This window comes from Phalacrocorax carbo, chromosome 1, assembly GCF_963921805.1.
Source record: "Phalacrocorax carbo chromosome 1, bPhaCar2.1, whole genome shotgun sequence".
Taxonomy (NCBI): domain Eukaryota; kingdom Metazoa; phylum Chordata; class Aves; order Suliformes; family Phalacrocoracidae; genus Phalacrocorax; species Phalacrocorax carbo.
Window position 1 is genome coordinate 101,061,949 of NC_087513.1, and position 20,160 is coordinate 101,082,108.

Genomic DNA, 20,160 nt, shown 5'->3' on the forward strand with positions numbered 1-20,160 from the left:
ACCTCAGCCACCTTTGATGTTTGCTGGCATGTGGCACCACCTCCTCGCAGCACTCCCTGCCCAGGTACCAGCCACCCTCTTACTGCTGAGCTGAAGTGACTGAGTCCTGCCTCTTCACCCATTCCCTTTACCCATTTGGCCAGGAAGGCTGCTGGAGCTGCTCAACCGTGAAGCTCCATGTGCAGGCAGGCAAAGAGGAGACTCCACAGAGCTACCTTGAAAGACTGTTTCAAACCCAGTGCATAGGTCTCCTCCCTTGGCTACAAATGCAAGCTGTTGTGGCAGGACTGAGGGCTATGGCTTCCTCTTCATTCCCAAGTGATAAGCAAGCCTTATCATGCTGTTATGAACAAATCCTAGCACATACTCTACCTTATTATAGAATTGCAGCTGAGTGCCTTCCGGGGGTTGATCAAAGCTGACGGGCATCTCATTCACGTCGCTGGTCTGGGACTGAATCCCTGGGCTGCTGGGTGTTGAGGGAGGGGTGGTGAACGGAGAAACAAGGGCTTTCAGACCAGGGCTTTTGGGAGATGCTCCCGGCAGTAGAGCAGCTGGAGCAAAAGCCAGATTGGCCTGTAAAGAAAAACGCATGTCACGGCCATTCATGAAACCGGCATGTACTACTTGCAGTAACCACACGGAGGAACCCTTGCTCTTGCCACGGGAGCTGCCACATCTCTCAGTTGTCACAACCCACATACGTTCTGGTTATGGGTCTCTCCTGGTGACACTGTCAACAAACAAGTCCGGGCAGAGAAGTTATGACTGGACATTTGCCCTTCCCCAGCAGCTGGATGTCAGGACGTGTCCTTTTGTCATCCTGAGGCCTTTTGGGATTTTCCAGTGACCCAGCCAAGCCAGCACAGTCTACAGTAGCTGAGCAGGGAGAAAGTCTGAACAAGCAGCCGGCAATCACTTTGCGATTGAAACCATCCCTGTGTGTGCCCAAGCAGACCTTGCATTTTCAAGGCTGGTCTGCAGGTCTTCTGAATGCTCTGTGCAGTTGTGAGGCGTAAGAAGAGCATGGAAAGAAGCAAGCTTGTGATTAACCACGGCAAAACACTTCCTTCTGGCCTGTCGCTGAGAAGCTGTCATAGGCAAATGTCCTTGGGTGCATTAAGAGGGACAGTGCTATGAATAGGCTTACGTTGTGTCAGGGCAGCCAGGAGGCACTGAGCTCTGGAGTCGCACGTGCTGCCAGGAGAGGCAGCTGGCAGCGGCAGGGCACTATGTCTATGGGCTGTCGAGTGCTGAGCTGCACTCAGCGGCATGAATCAGGCACCGCGGAGAGATACAAAAAGGGCAAGAAGCACTGCGTGTGTTTGTGCGTAACTGGGGTAGTCGACGCAAGGGAAGCGCAGAGCCTCTAGGTACGCGTGAGGGAGTACCAGAGCCTAAGCGCGCTCCCCACCGCCAGGAGCTGCCTGTGCTCAAAGCCAGCGCCCTGATAGGGTGCAAGTGACTCACTTTGATTTAGACTGCTGCAAAGGAAGAGCTGGAAGAAGTCTCAGCCAGGGTTTCCCTCACTCTCTCATGAGCTCCATTTAAACTGAGGCTCCTGCCCCTGCTCCTTACCTAAGCTGTGCTGCTGCCATGCCTGTGCCCAGCCATGTACCCTGCAAATCCAAATGATCTTGACCCATACGCTGACCTGCCTGTGGATGTGCCTGAGGATCGCTGGACTGTTTCTGAGGCTGGTTACCATTACCAGACCTGCTCTGCCTCCCTTGTTTGTGTATTGTGGGACTGGGCCCTCGTCGGTGAGGCCACTGGCCTGCTTACCTAGCTGTCACCCGTGGCTCCTGGATCGCCTTCCCCTGTGGCTGCTCCGCAAAAGAAGTAGCTATGACAAATGCCAATCAGTTTTACCTTGCTGGGGCAGCCATGTGGGCTCTTCCAGGACCTACCTGCAGCTTTTCGATCATTGGAGAGCTTTTCACCTTGACCTTGGGAATGGGGCAAGCATTTGGAGACCGCTTCTGCAAAACAAAATGAAATATGAAAAAGTCACAGTAAAGTAGGTGGAAAAGAGGAAATACAATAAAGGCAGAAAACTTGGAAGAGGTAAGCAGAAAGTGCTAGAGGGGGAAAAATGAAGCCTCATACAGCATTTTCACACAAAAGTTTGCCTTCTTCATTCCTGACCCTGCTCCCCTTTTGTTATCTAGCCATCCTAGGGCTCTGCATACATGTGTCCTTTCTCTGGGAGAAAAGGTGATTGGCTGCTTTCTGGTTGGAAGTGTCTGACTTAGGTGATGTGTAATGGGTCTGTTTCTACATGGCCTTCACTAAGGTATCTAACATATGACACAGTTTCCCCTGGTATTATTTCAGGACCAGACAGATTAAAATTCGACCTCTTAAAGGGTACAAGCCTTAATGTTGTCAAACACTGTGAACTTTTTGTGATGGGAAAGACTTTCTGCTACCACTTGACTAACTGAGTTAAAGGGTATCCAATTAGTATGGGCAGGAAAAGCCTAAGTGGCTGGAAAGGTAGAGCTATGAAGGATTGAGAACAGTTTGACAAAGGGAGAGCATTGCTTTGAGAAGGGGCATATTGCTTTTTTTCTGGTCCAAAGGAAAAGGAAGGAACCTAAGATTTTAAAGCTTGTCCTTCTTAGGTATGGAGGCAGCAACAGCCTGTAGCTGTCAGAAAAGAAGGACAAAGACCCACCCCCTTGTTAAGGGCAGGTGATAAAGTGAAATTTGGTGGGTAGATCTTATACCCTGAAATACAGAAGGGCAGAAGTGACTGGGAGGGGCCTGAGCATAAACTGCAGTGAGTAGCAGCCAGTTTACTGGGACCTGCTCATTCAAAAGCGCTGTATGGAGGACACCTCAAGACAATATTCTGTGGGTATTGCTGACAAAACCCCTCCTCACTTTGGTTTACTTATGCCCTTTTTGTGAAGAAGGAAAAATCTCCAGAGCAGAAGTATTATGCCATTATACTCAAACCTCTGGGGTTCATCTGAAGGCAACAAACAGCATGGATGCTCCCTGTGCTAAGCGCTGTTCAAGTCTAATAATTGCCAGCAGTTCCTGCTTTAAAATGCTTGAAAGGTGGTAACTGGGTGGATCCATCAGTGCTCTAAGGGTAGAAACAAAAGCAGTAGAAATGGGTAGTGTATCCATGCTACAGGAGTAGCAAGTGGTGCGGAGTTGACTCTGAGTCAGTATGTGTGTGTAAGCAGGGGAAGGCTTCATGCTGCATGATTGATGTCTTTTGCTGCACAGCCTGATGTCTTTGCTTCCTCCAACCTTGTGTCTCAGGAACAACAGGTTGCAGAGAGGAGAGACCTTGTCCCCATGTTAAATTGATACTTACTTGCTCACCATTGTCACTTGTCTCAGTTTTGTGGGAATACAATGGAAGGGAACATGGTGGTTTCCTCCGAGTTGGCTTATGTGGTGGTACCTAAAAGAAGAAAACAACCAAATCAGCAGTAGGAAACCCAGGTTTTTTTTAAAAGGAAGTGAAATTCAAGCACCAAAGGGCATGCTCTGTGAGTGACCAGCTTGGATGGTAAGGCTCAGCTTGCCTAAAGGAGTCATCCAAAGGCAGAAATTACCATATGGCCCTGTGGCCAGTATACCAGGTGTGCTTGTAGCATCTTGAGCACAATCCTAGTGTTGGAAAAGTAGTCTGTATCTTTTTCCGCAGCATGAACCACAACACTTCAGGATTTGTGCAAAGGACACTCTTCTAAGCTGTGGAGAGTGGAGAAGCCTTCCCAGAAGCTTCATCTTCAAAGCATCCTGCTGGAAACCCCCTCACACTGGAATAGCTTGTTATTGTTCTCTTTCCTGTCGTATTACCAGGATTTCCTTCTAATGAGTCTCGGCTGCCTACCTGGTTCGTGATTTTCCTATTTCGCATCTGATATATTTTAGGGGCAAAAAGGGGAATTCTGACTTTTTCAACATGCCCTACAGCCTCATTCATTTCTCTCTAAGGAAGAAGAGCAGCTTGCAGAGACAAGTCCTCACCTGTAACCTTTAATTTGACCAAGAAACAGATTCTCCAGGGGAGAAGGAACAGGGCAACACAATGGTAGGGACACTGGTTCCTTCTGAATATCCTTGGGCTCTCAGAAGTACGAGAGTGCTCACTAGGAAGAGACGCATAGCAGAACACCTATGGAGTTGCTCCTTCATAAGTGTTGCTCTAGTCTTGAAGCCAAGCTGCTTCTATTTTTGTGCCAGGTTTGTATTCTTCTGCCAAGCTGTTAACACACTTTTTATGTGTTAACAGATGAAATACTTGGATAATATTGTGGAGCTTGGATAATATCCACAATATCATGTTTGGATAATTTTGTTACCTTCTAACAGGCAGGCATGTGAAAAGTTGGATTATAGCATTTTTGCCCTCTGTAGAGTTGGCTGTCTTGGAGGACCCATAGACCTGATGTCACTTAACTTCTGGTGGTGCTGCACGCAGTCATGGCAATGCTGCGTCTCTGAGCAGCCAAGGGCAGCCCTGCCCTTATCCTTACGTCATGCTAGGAAGCAATAATATTACGTCTTATTGAAACCCCACCATTTTGCAACCATGAAATGCTCTGCTGTGCCACTGTTCCCTGACTGCTTGTTCCCCTTTGCTGGCATGGGTCGAGAAAGGGTTAAAGACCATCCACTCAGCCATTAATCTGAAGCCAGCTTGAGAAAGCCAGTGGGGAAGTGACAGATGGCTTGGAGAGAAAAGACAGGAAACTTAGTCCTCCTCTGTCTCTGGAGAAAATGAGTTTCCCCGCACTGTGAGGCCCCTCCACACTGCCTTGGCTTGGGAGCAGCAGAGGTCTGCAGATAACACAAGAGAGGTCTGGGAACTTGCTGCCTTCTGAAGGGTGAGGGACTTAGTGCAATTAAATCCCATACATTAAAAAGAGGAAATTACTTTTATGGGATGGATGGAGTGGTGCACTAGTGACTAGAGGGAAAAATAAAAGTGTTTGGGAAGAGATTGGCTGTTCTCATCCTGGGGCCTGGCTATACGAGTGCTGACCTGTGATAGACAGTGGCGTGCCAGCCAACTGCATCCAGGCAAAAACAGGAGAGGTGACAGGGAGGATCCCCTTAGGCCCAGCCTGGGACATGCTGAAGTCAGCTGAGCAGCAGAAGGAACCAGTTCAGTGTTAAAGGGGCACCCACTGACTGAAGAAGGCCACCAGTAAACACGTATGCTTCTAAAAAAGTACATAATAGTACAGGGGGCTCTCCTAAAATGTCAACATTGTCCATCCATAAACACTCTGTCTTTCTTCCTAAGAGAGGTATTCTAGTGTTTTGCTTCTGTGGTGAAAGATACCTTGTGAGGTAATGCTTGGCATAGTGGGCTTTCAATAAAATAAAGTTTCAGCAGGATAGAGAGAGGCACAGAGTCTGAAATGTCTTTGGGAAGAGCTAGCAAGGGCAAGTAAAGAGACATCTTTCTCTCTCAGACCTGTACAGAAATTACCTGGAGGAAACTTTTTCCTTTTGTGAACAAGGAGCTGGTGACCTTCCACTAGCTTCTACATTGTGTAATCTGCTGTTTGCTTTCTTTTACCATGGCTCAAGATTAGCAATTTCATTACTCATTGTTGCCCTCTGCCCACAAAAGCCAGCCCAGACAGTACATGCATCGCTCTCTGCTACTGTTAGGTATATATATGTACCCTACTAAGCTTTACAGTGTCTCAGTTACGGTGTCTAGTTGTCCTTTGTTCTGAGGTATGGGTCTACCAAAATACTCAGCCACAAGTCGGCAATGCATGAAAGGCACTGTCATAGCTTACATTGCACTAGAAGACAAATCCTTTGCCAAGATTCAAAATCAAGGTGGGTTCATGCTTAGATCACTGATGCTCTAACTTCTGCAGGCAGAGGCAGAGGCCTCATTTCCCATTCAGTTACCTGCTGGTGGCTGCAGAGCTCCTTACCTCTTTTCCAGTGATATTGGCTGCTTGCTCTTTGAATTTCCCGGCTAGCTGAGCCACTGAGGGTGACGCCGACGTGTCCACCTCTGACTTGGTCTCTGCTGGCCTATTCTGACAAATCAGGAACAACAAGTTATGAGCAAAGGCTGGGAAAAGCAAGCAGGCCAGAGAGAAGCCCACATATATGTTATAAAGTTCAAGAGTAAGCAGGGACTTACAGAAGAGTTTCCCACATCTGGCATCAATCATCCTGTCTGAGAGCAAAAGGTTTGGGAAGACAGGACCCAGCAGCACTTTCAAATATCCAAGAAAACCAGCAATTTATGCAGAGTCTATCAGTTCTAGGTGAAGAGCCTACACTCACTATTTTTCACAGGAAGCTAAGTATTTCAAGCCAAGTGTCCGTTCCCCATCTTTTCCTCACAGTGAGCAAATACAGCAGGGCAATAAAGGACATTCCCATACACCTTCTCAGCTCTCACATCCCTTTTTTACTGCCCTGGTCACTGGTACCCTCCCTTTTCCAGTGCTTATGCTGCGAGAAGCCATTCCCTGTCCTGCAGCAAGCCAGCATCTGCTTGGGGGTGTCCCTGTGCTGTTCTGCTTTTTTGGCAGTTAAATACTCGGGCAGATGGGGGGAAGGGAGGAAATACCAGGGCTGAGAGAAGCTTCCCCTCTCCTGGGTTGACAACAGGCTGAGAAGAGGGAGGCTTGTTGGTGACTGGATGATGTGGCTCTTCATACAGCACACAGCCCTGGTGTCATCCCACTTTTGCCTTGTTTCCTTTGCTATGTGTGTATCAAGCAGTATAAGTAGAAAGACTTGAAATCAAAGTTGATGAAAGGAAACCTTTGTTCTTCATCTCTAGTATCTGATGCCAGGGAAAACTGAACCAGAGGAACTGAGAAAAACTAACCAACAACCCTTGTTTTATTAGAGGCAGAGACCTCAAAACAGCAAAACAGGCTACAAACCATCAGCAAGGAACCTCACACCTCCACTCCCTGTACCGCCACCACGAACACCAGCACCACACTTCTCACCCCTGTGCCTCAATACTCTTCTCACTCAGGAAGTTTCCCCAAAGGCCATTGCTAAAGGAATACATTTCTCTTTCTCCAAAGTCTCCAGCAGAGCCCTTCCTTCTCCCTTTAGGCAGCTCTGCCTGGGAGGGACCTGCTGTCTCATCAACACAACCACTCCTTCAGCTTTGCTGGAGGTGAAAGGCCCTCGAAACACCAATCTGGCCCACGTTTGGACCATTTCCTTTGGGACATCACACTTCAGGGGCTGGAGAAACAGCTGTAGAAAGTTGAAATCATATTAAAGAAGGAATATCTTTAGGATCCTAGTTTCTAGATTAATAGCAAATCAGGGAGGTTACATTAAGGATCATCTCATCATCTGCAGCTTGGAGCACTTCCTAGACTGAAATACCTGGTAGAGAGCAGCATGGCTAAGGCCTGTTTGCATTGTAGAAAAGGGTCTTTCCCTTTCTCAGAGAGCTGTAAATAAATGCTCCCAATAAGTGCTGTCTTCTTTCTCACAGGCCCACAAGCCCCAGTAGATGTCTGCCATTTTCTCTTTCCAGGATCCAGACTACATCTCCCCCGGTAAACTTCCCGTACACTTTGGACCAGCTTTCCTGCATCCAGCCACAAAAGCCATATCAAGCTGCCTCCTCTCTCCTCTCAGTGAACGTCTAGCACTGTCCCCCCATCTTTTCAGCCTTCATTAGGGTAATTACAGGCAGGGGAAGCGGCAGATAGGGAAACGGAAGAAACAGTGAGGTAAGCAGATCAGTGGGGCAACCTGCTGCACATGAAAAATGATGGCTGGGCTAAGTGGGCAGGGGCAGCGGTTCCCAGCTGCAGGCTGGCTCCCTGCCGTGAAGGGAGGGGAGGCGGGAAAGAGGAGGGAGAACCTGGGGAAGGCAGGATGGACTGGGAGGCTTGGCTCAGCGTACCAGCTCCCAGGATAACAGGGCATGGCAGAACAGACACCTGAACTGAGGAATCAGTGGATGCTGAGGAGCTGTGGGTGCTCAGTGCCTGTGGTGGAAGGGTTGCCTCCCTCATAGTCCCTTTTTCTGCAAAAGCTTCTTTCACAGCCCTTTGCCTTTACCCAGAAAAGACAGTGGACTTCCTCTTGGCCTCTTTGACCTCTTGTTTTGGGGTGATTGTGGTTTTTTCTTTCCCCCTTTTTTTTAAATTTTTTTGAGTTACAGTCTGAAAACACAGCTCCCTTTCTTCGCATTTGATCAAAGCTGTGAGGCTGGAATGATTCCATGCGTTTCTTGTTTTGCTGGTAGCAGGCATTGATTGCAACATGGCTCTCGCTGGCGTGAAGCTCGCCGGCCAGGGCCCAGGAAGCAGTGAACATGCCATTCTAAGATTAGCACAAGTAGCCCACGGGTTGTGTCCTCCCGAAACTGCCAGCTGCAGACTCTCCGATTACACTTCGCATTTTGCAACAGGAAAAGTCCTTTCTCAGATCCTTTCTGGCAATTACACTGCCATCCTCTATCCAGCTTTTTCTACGGCTTCTTTTTTTTTCCCCAAGCTGGTGTGCCAGGCTCCATGTCTTCTAGTCAAGGGAAAGCTCCTTACCTGGGCACTCAGATGCAAAAGGTTCCCTTCCTTGCACTGCAAGAAGCACGCCGTCCCCCTGGCTTCCAGGGGCTGGTTTGGCAGTCTCCCTCCCACTGGGAGGAAGGTGGGAAGCCTCACTTTCTCACCCTCACCCCAGAGCATGTACCAGCCCATAGCCTCTTCCATGGCTAAGACATGCACCTGCTCCTCTCACCCAAGGGCTCAGTGCTCTCTCCTGCCCCATGATATTAATCCAACCTCTTCCATTCCTATTCATTTTCCTGTCTTGGTGACATAGCCCACCACTTTTATGAATGATGAAGAGGAGCAGCTCTGCTCTTTTTTTGGCAAAAAAAGGCTGTTAATTTTGCACTATTTGCAGCCAACTGCTGATTCTTTTTCTTTTCAGAAGAGAAGTGTGGTCAGCTTGCTTGGGCTAAAAACAACAAGCTAAGGTAAAAGACTTACTCCATCAGTAATTTCGTGGCTGCTACTCTGAGGACTTCTACTGTTCCATAAAAATAAGTGTCTAAGCATTGTATATTCTGAAAAATGTCAGACAGAGCAGCAAAACAGGAATTGAATTATACCATCAATGTAAGCATGGCACTGTCTGCAAAAGAGGAAGTGCAACCAGCAAGTTCTCTGTAAGGGGTTTCACTTTCTTCTTCCAAATAAATCTATAAAATTGAGTAAATTTGAAAATGGTTTTCAACCCCATCTTTCTTCATCTGTTTTTAAAACTGAACATGGTCTCTTTGGCAGCACTGGAGAAGAACAATCCCAACTTCACTGGTGATTTAATGTGCCAGAAGATGCAAGGGCTAGTGAGGCTGCCTGCTGTGGGAGTTACAATGTCTCACAGAGGGGGCCCCTCAAGACAGCAGCGCCATTACCTGGCTCGGTGATGTTTGGCAATTCTCCTGCTAGAGCCTGTAGACCTACTGTGGGCACCAGGTGAGAGAAGGTGTATACCAAAGGCCCACAGAAAAGAGGTGAAGAGATTGAAGGGTTTCTCTGTGCATCCTGTTTGGGTACTCACAAAGAGTTTTTCTTAATGAGCATGGATTTAAGCTACAGGTGGGGACCGTCACTGCAGACAACAAGTTGCTTATGAAATAAAAATTGTAGAGTCATGCAGAAAACTGGGAAGCCAGAGGTGGCTTTGGGGATGAATTTGAATGTCCTGCTGGGACTGGTGCAAAACTGGGTCCAACAGCCCTCAGCTAGCAGTTTTGGTCATGACCCACCCCCTTGCAACTGAAAGTTATCATGACTCCATCTCATGGGATTGGTATCCTACCAGTTTTTTCACTGTCCGTAATATGCTACTGGGAATGCTAGTCTGAAAGGGTACCAGTGGGGGTCAGAAGCAGATACTGAAGGAGAAGTTCATGTTTGGATTTGTGCACCTGGTTTGGCTGATGAAAAGAGCGAAGGTCAATTAGCTGCCATACAGCGGAGTGTTTTGGCTTAAGTAGCACTTAAATACCAGCTGAATAACCACAGAGATTTGTACTGCCCTACTCTCCGTCCCTCCCCTATGAATCCTCTGACTTGTCTGCTTTTGCAGGTAGGATATTTTGGCTAGACAGAACACCTTTTATCTGAGATGCAAGCACTTCACAGCACCTTGTAAGGCTGGAGTATTCAGCAGCTCTGAAATCGGTGGCAGTTACACAATTTTTGGTACTAGTCCTGTGCACTTTCCACCCCCGTTCTCAGGCAGCTGCATCTAGACGTGATTTTGAGGCCGATCCCTGACCTCCACGTCCCTCTCTTCCTTCTAAAGAGCTTTGCAGGAACGCTTCCCTGCAGCCCATTCTCACACCAGTCCATCATGCAGGCCACCTTCCCATACCCTGCGCTCGCACAAGCTCTGCAAATCTCCCCTGTGACTCTCGTGGGTTTTTTTGTTGCTGCACGTACAATCTACCTCAGCAAGAGCAAATACGGGAAAAATAATGAAAAATATAGTGTTTCAGAGGCAGACACAATAAGGCATCTGAGGCTCAGGGCTAGTGTCCTGATTACACAAACGGGATCCAGAAATAGTGACCCTCAGCACCCAGCTCTCAGCACTGTGCCACAAGAAGGCAGTTGTCAGTATGCTAGATGAAAACAAGAGAGGGTCAGTGCTTTCGGGGTGCAGTTTTATAAGGTCCTGGTTTTGGCAGAAGGACAGCTTATGTTTCCAACTGTTCATTCTCCCTTGACCTTTCCTTCTCCCCTTCCTCCCTCCCTTGCACCAGTGTGAGTTTGTGGGCCTGGGCTGTAAACTAGATCACTGAAATGATCTGGGCTAAAAATACATCCCTTAACTCTTTACAGGGTTATTTTTAACCCAGATCATTTCAGCAACTGGGTTCACAGCACAGCCTGACAAGCACTTGCACTGCTGTGGCGGGAGGGGGTGGAAGGGTGGCAGGAGCAGACTGCAGCACAGGGGTGAGGACTTCCCTTTAACTGCTCCAGCTGGAGGCTGAGGAAATTACATCCTTATGTGTCCTCCCGTTCAGAGGGCTGATAGGAGAGAAAAATCATATTTTTGCATGCCTGCTGGCAAAGGCTGTTCTGGTCTGTGGCATTGGTATTTCACCTTGCAATCTGTTGCCTCCCACCTGAGACCCGGCTGAGAGCAGGCTGTGAACCCAGGGAGCGCCTGCGAGCCATCATTGGGAGCACATTAACGGCAGCTGAGTGATTCAGAAGTTTTGGTTAAGCGTCCACAAAAGCCCCACGAATACTGTGTCAGAGGTCTCCAGAAGCCCCACTTCAAACAGCAACAGCTGCACGGGTGGCTGGGGAGTGGGTTTTCCTTGCTGCATGGTGGGGGCAAAGCTCTACACCTGTAGGACCTGCTCAGCTAAGGAAGGGATGGGGAACCTATCTGTGGGGAGAGAACTACTTAAGTCAAAAAAAGCCATCATCATACTCTGCCTGGAGGCCAGCAAGAAACTCTGGGAAGTAGTGCTGTGGTTTACTTTGAAATTAAAATATCAGCCCTCACCAGGGCACTTGATTTCAGGAGGGAACAGACCCTCTTGCAGATCCCCTCTTCTCAGCCTGGCTCAGCCCTCTGAAGGTGAATGAAATGCTCTCTGTGCAAAGCCTTCCCAGATGCGACACCTACCCTTCTTGTTTTTCAGTAAGGTAGCTGCAGAATTTGAGGAGCCAGACGGTCCTTCTCTGCATGGGAAAGCTTATACCACATACAGTGGGGTAACTCTCTCAGCTTGCACAGGGAGCAGTACAGCCTTAATCTGACAGAGGTGCCTTTTTTCAGTGTAACCAAACTCGTTTGCAATCAGCTTGGCTGAAAAGAGCTGTCCTCAACCTTCTCAAGTATCTGTTTCTGACACAGAAAGCAGCATTTTGGGAATGACATGTTAAGCTGTAGTGGGGAATGTGCCTCCTTGCAGGGCTTCCTGGGGGCTGGAGGGCAGTCAATGTCCCCTGTCCCTATGGTGAGGTGCTGTAGCCTCTCTCCTGAAAAGACTCTCCTGCAGAGACAGGGTTTGATGAACTGGAGGTGTCCTACTTGCTTGCAGATCAAGCAAGGGAGAAGTTATGACAGTACTAGCTCCTCTCATACTGCCCCACTGATTTGGGGTGACCATATCCATAGGCAAGAGGGAATCCCTTCTCCTTGCCCCATCTTCTGTTCAACTGCTGAGGCCAGCTGGAGGCAAAAGGTCGCTGAATATTCACATGGTACATCATCTAAGGTTCAGTTCCTGGCTATCTGGAGAGGACATGAATTTATGCTCTGGAGAACACATCATGAATGTGTCTCATTACTTACAAAACACACCTGCATTTCAGACCAGTCCTACCTTTTTAAAGGCCACAATAATACTTAATAGTGATGCAAAACATAGTAGTAATATGTATGCATGAACTGAAGTAATAAAATATTTCCCTCAGTTAGGACTATCTTTAGGACCTGTTCTAAAGGCAAGTGTCCAAAGAGGCCAATCTCCCAAACTATCCTTTTCTACATTTATTGTTCAAGAAATATAATCTAAAGAAAACTGGAATGGGTCCCTGAATGTGGGTCTTAGCCTTAAAGCAGAGAATAGCTTAGAACAGGCAAGTTTAGGTTCACCTGGGCAAATCTACCACTCTTTTTGTCTTGTTCAATGGCAGGAAATAGGTAATTGAGTTTTCATTTTCAACCTCTTACAGGCACCAGTTACTTTGGCTCTCGCATTTTGTAAGTGCAGATAAGATTAGGTGGGCAGCTCATAAGAAACTCCTCTTTAAATTAACTAAAAAAAGGTCAGTAATAGTTTTTAATTAGGATTGGACCCAAGTTACCGATGGAAAAATCTCTCTAATACGTTGTTTGTAGTTTCATTCAAAGCCATCTCTCTGCATGTGGCATTTAGATGGATCCCGGTTTGCACCCTCCTGCCAACATAACCTGAACCTATTCATTTATCTGTGTCCATGTGAGTACATCAGTGGCATCAGGATCATATTGAAAGGGGAACATTGCTCCAACTGGGGAGGGAGAGGTAAGTTAGCAGGGTAGGTTTAAAACAAACTCCCCCAAGGGAGCAAACTGAAAGTCAAGAGGGTGGGAAAATACCTGAATCACAGCATGAGGAACTGGGCAGCGAAAATCAGGGGAGGCTGCTCCCCACAATGTGGGCCTGCTCATTCTCCTCGTGATCCATGAAAGCATCAGCACAGGCTGAGCACAGATTGCCCAGGAAGTGGGTGGGCTCACACTTGCCTTGGCCCCTTTTTTACATCCCTAGAAGGAAATCTCACGATGCTTGTTCCGAATGGAGCTCAGCAGCATGCTTGGCCCCTGGCTCAAGAAGCAATGCATCCCGAGATGTAAGCCCTGAATAAACAAACCTCGCCTTGCTACAGTGACCCCTCTCCTTCCCAGCAAAGCATCCTTCTTCCCATCTCTCTCTTTACCCTTCTTCACAAATCATTCTCACTGGAGACCTTCCAGCTCACTATTTCAGGAGGGATTTATGTGGTTTATTTATTCACTTGGCATCTTATCTGGCAATGAAGCTGCGCCTTGTCTGGTTGTGGTAAATTTTAATTATTGGCAGAAGCCCCAGCTAGAAGTGGCTGCAGCTGTGGCTTTGTGATACCCTATAGACAGTCCTGTCCATCATTGTGTCAGCATAGCCAGTAGCCCCCTGGGATGCAAGGGCAAGGCTCCTACCTGCATTTCCTACAATTCACTATAGAACAGGAGTGATAATGGCTGTGCTGTGCTCCACCAGAGCAAAACCTACCGTGCAAGACACTTCTGCACCTTCCTCTGGTGGGGCTAGGGCAGCTCCATGAACTTCGAGTATCAGAGCTTTATCGCAGTTACATTCGCTGGAGAGGACAAGACCAGAATACCTTGCAGATCTTTCAGGTGTATTTTAAATGCTGGAAAAGAAGTAATATTTTTCTACTTCTCTCTTTCTGTTGTTTTCTTTGATCAATCTTTACCAGAAGCTGAACACCTCCTTTTCACATCCCAGGTGAGAATTTTGTGAGCTTTAAGAATGGCAGTGTGCACAGAGTCCTCATCCTTTTCCTCCAAGCTGCCATCAGATGTCTGGGCAAAGAGGAATAACTGGCCTCAAATTATCATGGGTCCCCCCACTGCCAGGATGCATGAATGAAACACAACAGAAAGCTGAGCAAAGAAAGTAAGATTTAGATTTGAAAGATTCAAAGAGAATTCTGGGGCTGATATCAGGACACACCATCTGGGTGTGAAAGAGTATAAGGGTGTGCTGAGGTATATAATGCTGATCCCAGCATGCTCTGCAAAACCCTTGGCTGTTGTTTACTGGGACTAGCATTTTAAAGGTTGTGCAAACAGGTTTCTAGTTTGACTTTCAGCAAAAGGAATTAGTGGTAAGCCCCTGGCTGTCTCAGGTGAGATCACGCACAACTGTGCAGAACTGTTGCACTTCCAAGATAAAGATTTTTCTATGTTAAGGTCAAGCCTCAGCCAGTGCAGAGTGGCCTCCATGTCTGGTTGACATCATGTGCAACAGATTCAATCTTCAGTCTTGCAGCTCCAGGGAAAGCAATCTGCAGCCTGTGGGAATATATTGTGAATGCTGGAGTCTGGGCTCCAGATTTCTGAACACACTGTGAAAACAATGGGACCTCAGGTTAGGTTTGAGCTCCTGGGCCCCAAAGACGGGCTTAAGACTCCTCTGGCTCAGGCACACATCTCTTTGTATGTATCTCTATGTGGTTGTAGATTCTGGTTTCCCTCAGACAAGGGAGTACTCACTAATTAAGAAATGTCAAAAAAAAAAAAAAAGTGAAAAAATACTAGGCATGGAAGTTTTGGAGACGGGCAGGTGGAGGTAAGGACTCCTGATTACACATGCTACCTTCAAGGCAGTCGGTGTTGTTAGAGTCCAGTGACGTCTAGCAGCTTTCTTCAGTTCTAGTCTTAACGGAAACAGGAGCTCTCTCAGCAGCCCTAACAAAGATTTGACTAGAACTACTGAAATGCAGGTTGCAGAAACACAGATGTCAGTTGTCCTTTTAAACTCTTTGTTCTTGTTACGTTTTCAGTGGAGAGCAAGCTTCTTGCCTGAGTGTAAATCACTGCCGGCCTGTCTCTTGAAGCCTGCGAATAAGTTACCCACAAAAGCAACTCTGCGAAGTACAACATCCCTCCTCAGCGTGGTACCCAGGTCAACACTTACCCCACCACAGATGAATGAACATAGGATGAGTGTGTGTCTGAACTCAACTCCAAGGCTATTGCATAGCTATGATGAGGGTGATGAACAGGAAGGAGCTCTGGCTATACCACAGGGCAGAATAGTATGAGGAATGCGGACTTCAAAGGAGGGTTGCATGTTTGTTTGCTTTTAGCAGAAAGGGCAGGAAAATCCTACTTTACATAAAATATGTAAAAATATGTAACATTTCCCTGTGTTTGGAAAGAGTTTGCTTTAGGGCAACATTTTTCTCAAGACTTGCAGTGGTCTGGTCTTGACTTTCTCCTTCTGAAAGTTCCCTTGTGAACTGCTGCTGCCTTGGCACTCGGGGTCAAGCAGTGCCCAAAGGGTAATGTGAGGATATTCTAGTTCAGCAATGATGAGCAGCTTTCATCCAGAAGACAGTAAGCAGCTCCCAAATACAGTGCAGTAATTTCAAAACTAGAGAGACTCAGACCTGCCAAATTTAAAGGCTCACAGAAGCAAGATTCAGGTACTTGGTGGAGGTGGGAGGTACCATCTAGCCAGAAACTAGTAAAGAAGCAAATGCTTTTCAAAGGAAGGGGCACTGTGTTGAATTTGTCCGCTATACTGTAAATAAATGGTTCGTGTACTCCCCACCTTGCCTGCTAGAAGTAGCAGGGAAACTCCTGGTGGTTTTCCTTTTTTTTGGTGGTTTGAGCTACCCATGCCAATGTGTAAAAGGGCCTGGATAGTTAGCACAGTGGTTGGAGTGGGGCTTTTCTCAAGAAAGCATTGCTGCCTGTTAGGATCAGAAGCTTGCTCAGGGTCCTCCTCTGGTACTTCCCTCCAAGTAACCTTGGGACTGCCTTGGGCTCCTGAACATCAAGGTAAATGGTCATCATGAGGAAAAGAACACGCTAATCGTGCTGGGCAAAAGGGAATTCTTCATGGTTGCCAGAGGTGTGGTTTGAACATGGTGTGGTTCAAAAGCATTGCAAGTGCAGGTGCATCTCCACTGTCACCAGTGATGCCGTGGCTGCCTCTGTCAGTAAAGCCGGCCGGTGCCGGGCAGGAGGAGACGGGCAACAGATAGCAGCCAGTGCCAGACATGCAGGCGAGGAGCTGCGTCTTTCACAACAGAATTATAGGAAACATCTGTAGACATCAGGAAATTAGAAATGGTGAATACACTATCTACTTCTGTTTCAGAGACTGAGTACAAAGAAAATAAAATGAGAAAACTGTCATTTTAACCTCCTCTCTGAGAAGTCCCTCCCTTTGCTGTCAACGCATTTCTGCTACTAGAGTGGGCGCAACGCTAGTGTTATGTAGCATTGTTATTCATGATAGTCAGTACCAATGCCAGCTTTCTCCATATCTTCCAAAAAGCATCTCTTGTCAGCAGAGTAACTGCATGAAGTCTCAGTTTAACTTGATGAGGTGGGACTGCTGCTGCTTTCCTCACAGCCTCCTGGACCCAAAGTAGAGAAAGCAGTCTTCTGTTTGCCTCAGTAGAGTTTGTTAATAACATGTCCTAACATCAACACTCTGGGCTGGAAAGGCCCTTATATAGGAAGGGTATTCCAGCCACCTCACACTAATCTTTGGCTGGTGGTATAAATTTTTGAAGCTGGATTTATGGCAAGTTGTTCTTTTCTTTGTGCCATGGTATGTAGTGCTCAGGAGTGCCTGGCCTGTGCTTGCTAAGCACTACCTGGTGAGATTAGAAAAACCAGCAAATATCACTGTGAAAGATACAAGTGAGATCTTGGGTCTCCCTTGTAGTAATGACAATATTTGGCCGCTGCCTGGTGTGTTCATGTTCCCAACACTGCAGCTGTCGATTCATTACAGCAGCGTTACCTCAAACCTTCACGGTTAGGAGCCTCTGCTGAGAGGGCAATGGATGGGCTTGTGCATTCTAATGCCTATGTAGGCGCTGCTGCATACCCCACAAAACTGGTCCTGAGGGAAGCCAGGGTTTTATCTGTCAGGAGAGCACTCAGATCACCAGGCAGCTGCGTGAGCTCCTCTTTGCCCCAGGGAACCTTGGATTTTTTGCCACGTGTTGGCATGGCTTTAACAGGAAGGCTGGCAAGTGCTCGCCCTAGCCTTGTCCTAAGCACAGGATTAAAAATCATGTCTTGCTAGACAGACCAAAGAGTTTGAAGCCCATGTCCCCTGAGAACACAACGGAGCCCAGACCATCCACTTCCTGAGCAAGTGTCTTATCGTGTCTGCCAAAGGCTGCTAAGAATGGTTTGATCAAGTGCCATCATTACCAAAAGAGGCAGCAAACTGCAGCACCTGGTCTCTGCCAGGCAGCATGCCTGTGCAGGGGCAGCACGTATGTAACCTCAGCCTGTCCCCTATGGAGACATGAGCAGCTCTTGGCTCTGCTGTGCCCTGTGCAGCATAAGGGGTCTGGCTGTTCAGCCACGACTTGCTGCTCAGGGTGGCAGACCATTTAAAATGTAAATCAGTTATTTTGTGTGTATGTATGGTGTTTTGGGAGTCTTTGAGGTGATTGCAGAAAACTCCAGCAACACATGGGTGTCACTGTTTCCTTTTCTGCGAGAAGTGCTTTTTGTGAGATGCCTGGTCCTGTTTGCTTGTGTTCACCGTGCTCAAAGTACTGTCCCGGGGAGAGGAGTGGAGAGGAGAGATGAGGATGTGAGCAGGCGGAACATAACAGGGAAATGCCTAATTTCTAATGCTGGCTTGTTCTGGGCAGCAGACCACTCATGGACAGGTCAGACGGGGCAATCCCAGTCTTGTGCAGAAGCAGCATTCTGGGCACTGGTTGAATTTTAATGTCAAGCAGGCGGATGCCTAGTGAACCAGCAGAGTCAGGCGATGGTTGCAATGGGGTTTTCCAGGCTGAAGATGTGGATTGCAGTGTTTTATTTCTGCATTAGTCCTGTAGTTGACCTAGGACACAATAACTTGCCCTCAGCTACTTAAAATTCAGGACAGACTTTTAGTCCAGGGCTTCATAAGCTCCGCCTTGACACTTGGTCCTCCGTGGCACACTGGTTCTCCACAACACGTGTCTGAGGATAGCTACACTGTGATGCAGAGCAGCCCAAGGAAACCTATAGTAAGAGGTCTGAGCCCCACAGTCACAGAGTGTTGCACAACTTCTCATGATGGCATCAGACTGGATGCACTTGCTTGGTGCTGTGCTCACACCAAAGGGTTCATCGGCCCAGTCACAGCTCTGCATGAACGTGCACCCACACCAGGTATCTGCACTTCACCTCTGTATCCGTGAGCAGTAGCCATCTGGATTTTGTGTGCTACAGGGTACTTTGGGCACATATTAACTGAGATGACCTGTTGCCGCAAAACTCTTCCTAAGGAAGTCCTAAGGAAGTGCAGCATCCTGGAAGGACAGATCCCCTCCAAGTGAACTCTCTTTTTAATGGCGTTTCAGTCTGGTTTCTAAAGATTTTTAAAAAAAATTTATAATATCCAGCATGATTGTAAGGGTGTCTTAAAGACGCTTTGCTAGAGAGACAACAGATTTCACATTTCAGTCACATGTGTCCTCTGTTTGTTCAGCTTACCCTTCCTGCCTGCAGCTGCAGGGCTCTACCCTAACAATTGTCTGTGCACAGTAACCTGCGTAGGCTCAGCAAGCAGAGTCAGATGGCAGCTTCCCTAGACCACTAAGTCAACAATATAAGAGGAAGGAGAAGCTCAAAGATGTTCAAAGTAGTAACAATAAAACAACTGAAATGAACTTTAGTGCTAGAAGACAGACTATTCAAGAGGAAAGGTCCAAAAGATACCTAAAGGGCAAGGTGACTCCTATTGCAGTGAGAAGACAAGAGGCTGGGAGGACAGGCAGGAAGGTGAAATAAAAGGCCGTTAAGTGCCAGTGAGACCTGAGGCTATGGGGGGAAGAAGCTGTGCCACATACAGTAAGAAGAGATTGTGATCATCTTGATCACTAGGTTTTTAAGATACATGACAACATTTGCTTGCAGACAGTGAAGAGGAAACGGTGAGAGGGCTAAGTGGAGAGGCAAAAATCTGTTTTGCTAACCAGGCCAGTTCCCTACAGACAGGGTGACTGGTCTGGCTGAGAGAGCAGGGAAAAGAGATAAGCCTCATTAAGGAGTCCAATCAATTCAAAGAGAAACTGCCTCAGCCTTTCCTGTAAAAGGGCCATGCGTATGTAATTGCCTCATTACGAGCCCGACACAGCTGCTTGCAGGCAGGCCAAACAGCCAACATGGAAATAATTTCAGGCAGCAGGAAAAGGCTTGTGGATAAAGTCGGTATTTGGCTGAATGCAGTCACATCCAGCCACACAAGTGGACAACTAATGAAAGGCACAGAGGCTGTGCCCACACAAGCAGTATGGCAGCCTTTCTCTGGAGCAGCTCCTTGCAAAAGGGGTTTTCCTGTCACCTGAAACAGCACCGACTTCAAAAACTCATCCATGCTGGGTTTTAAGCCCAGCCATACCATGCGAGGTTCTCCCTTCTGAGTCTTTGAGGTGCATTAGTGTATCCATTCAGAACTTTGCTGTGATGAGGGCAAGATGTGCCTTTTTAAAGGAGGCTGAGATATTTAAGATGCTACAGCTTCAAGGGAAAAAAACCTAAATACAGCGAGATTCAAAAACTGGTAGTTCGCTATGTGGCTACTGTACATGGTGATGTATTTCAAACCATCTAACTACTACCCAGCTACCCAGCAGTACACTGCAAAGTAGAGCTGAGCCATCAGTTATCTCAAGCACTGAGATATAAGGACACAACTAGTTTAACAAAGATCTCTGCCATTACTAAGTCTGACTACACTAGAAGACTAGATTAATACGTCCCCTCCCTTCATAAAGTCCTGGGAACTTAGTGTCCTGCTATTTCCTTTGAGTTAATATGTCTGTTTTAAAAATACTGGCTGTATTTATCTGGAACAAATAGTTTCAAAAAATAACTTTTTTTTTG

The 20,160-nt window shown here is 47.3% G+C and overlaps 1 protein-coding gene across 2 annotated transcripts in view; it reads right to left on the reverse strand.

The window, feature by feature from the left end:
* The window catches only part of RCSD1 (RCSD domain containing 1), a 34,542-nt gene that overhangs the window by 3,988 nt on the left and 10,394 nt on the right, over positions 1-20,160 (reverse strand). For both annotated transcript variants that reach the window (XM_009508426.2, XM_064468975.1), the window contains exons 2-5: positions 5,931-6,038; positions 3,335-3,424; positions 1,911-1,982; positions 373-576 (exon numbers count right to left, since the gene is read on the reverse strand). In XM_009508426.2, the coding sequence (XP_009506721.2) occupies positions 373-576; positions 1,911-1,982; positions 3,335-3,424; positions 5,931-6,038 (474 nt within the window). The remainder of the gene's footprint in view (positions 1-372; positions 577-1,910; positions 1,983-3,334; positions 3,425-5,930; positions 6,039-20,160) is intronic.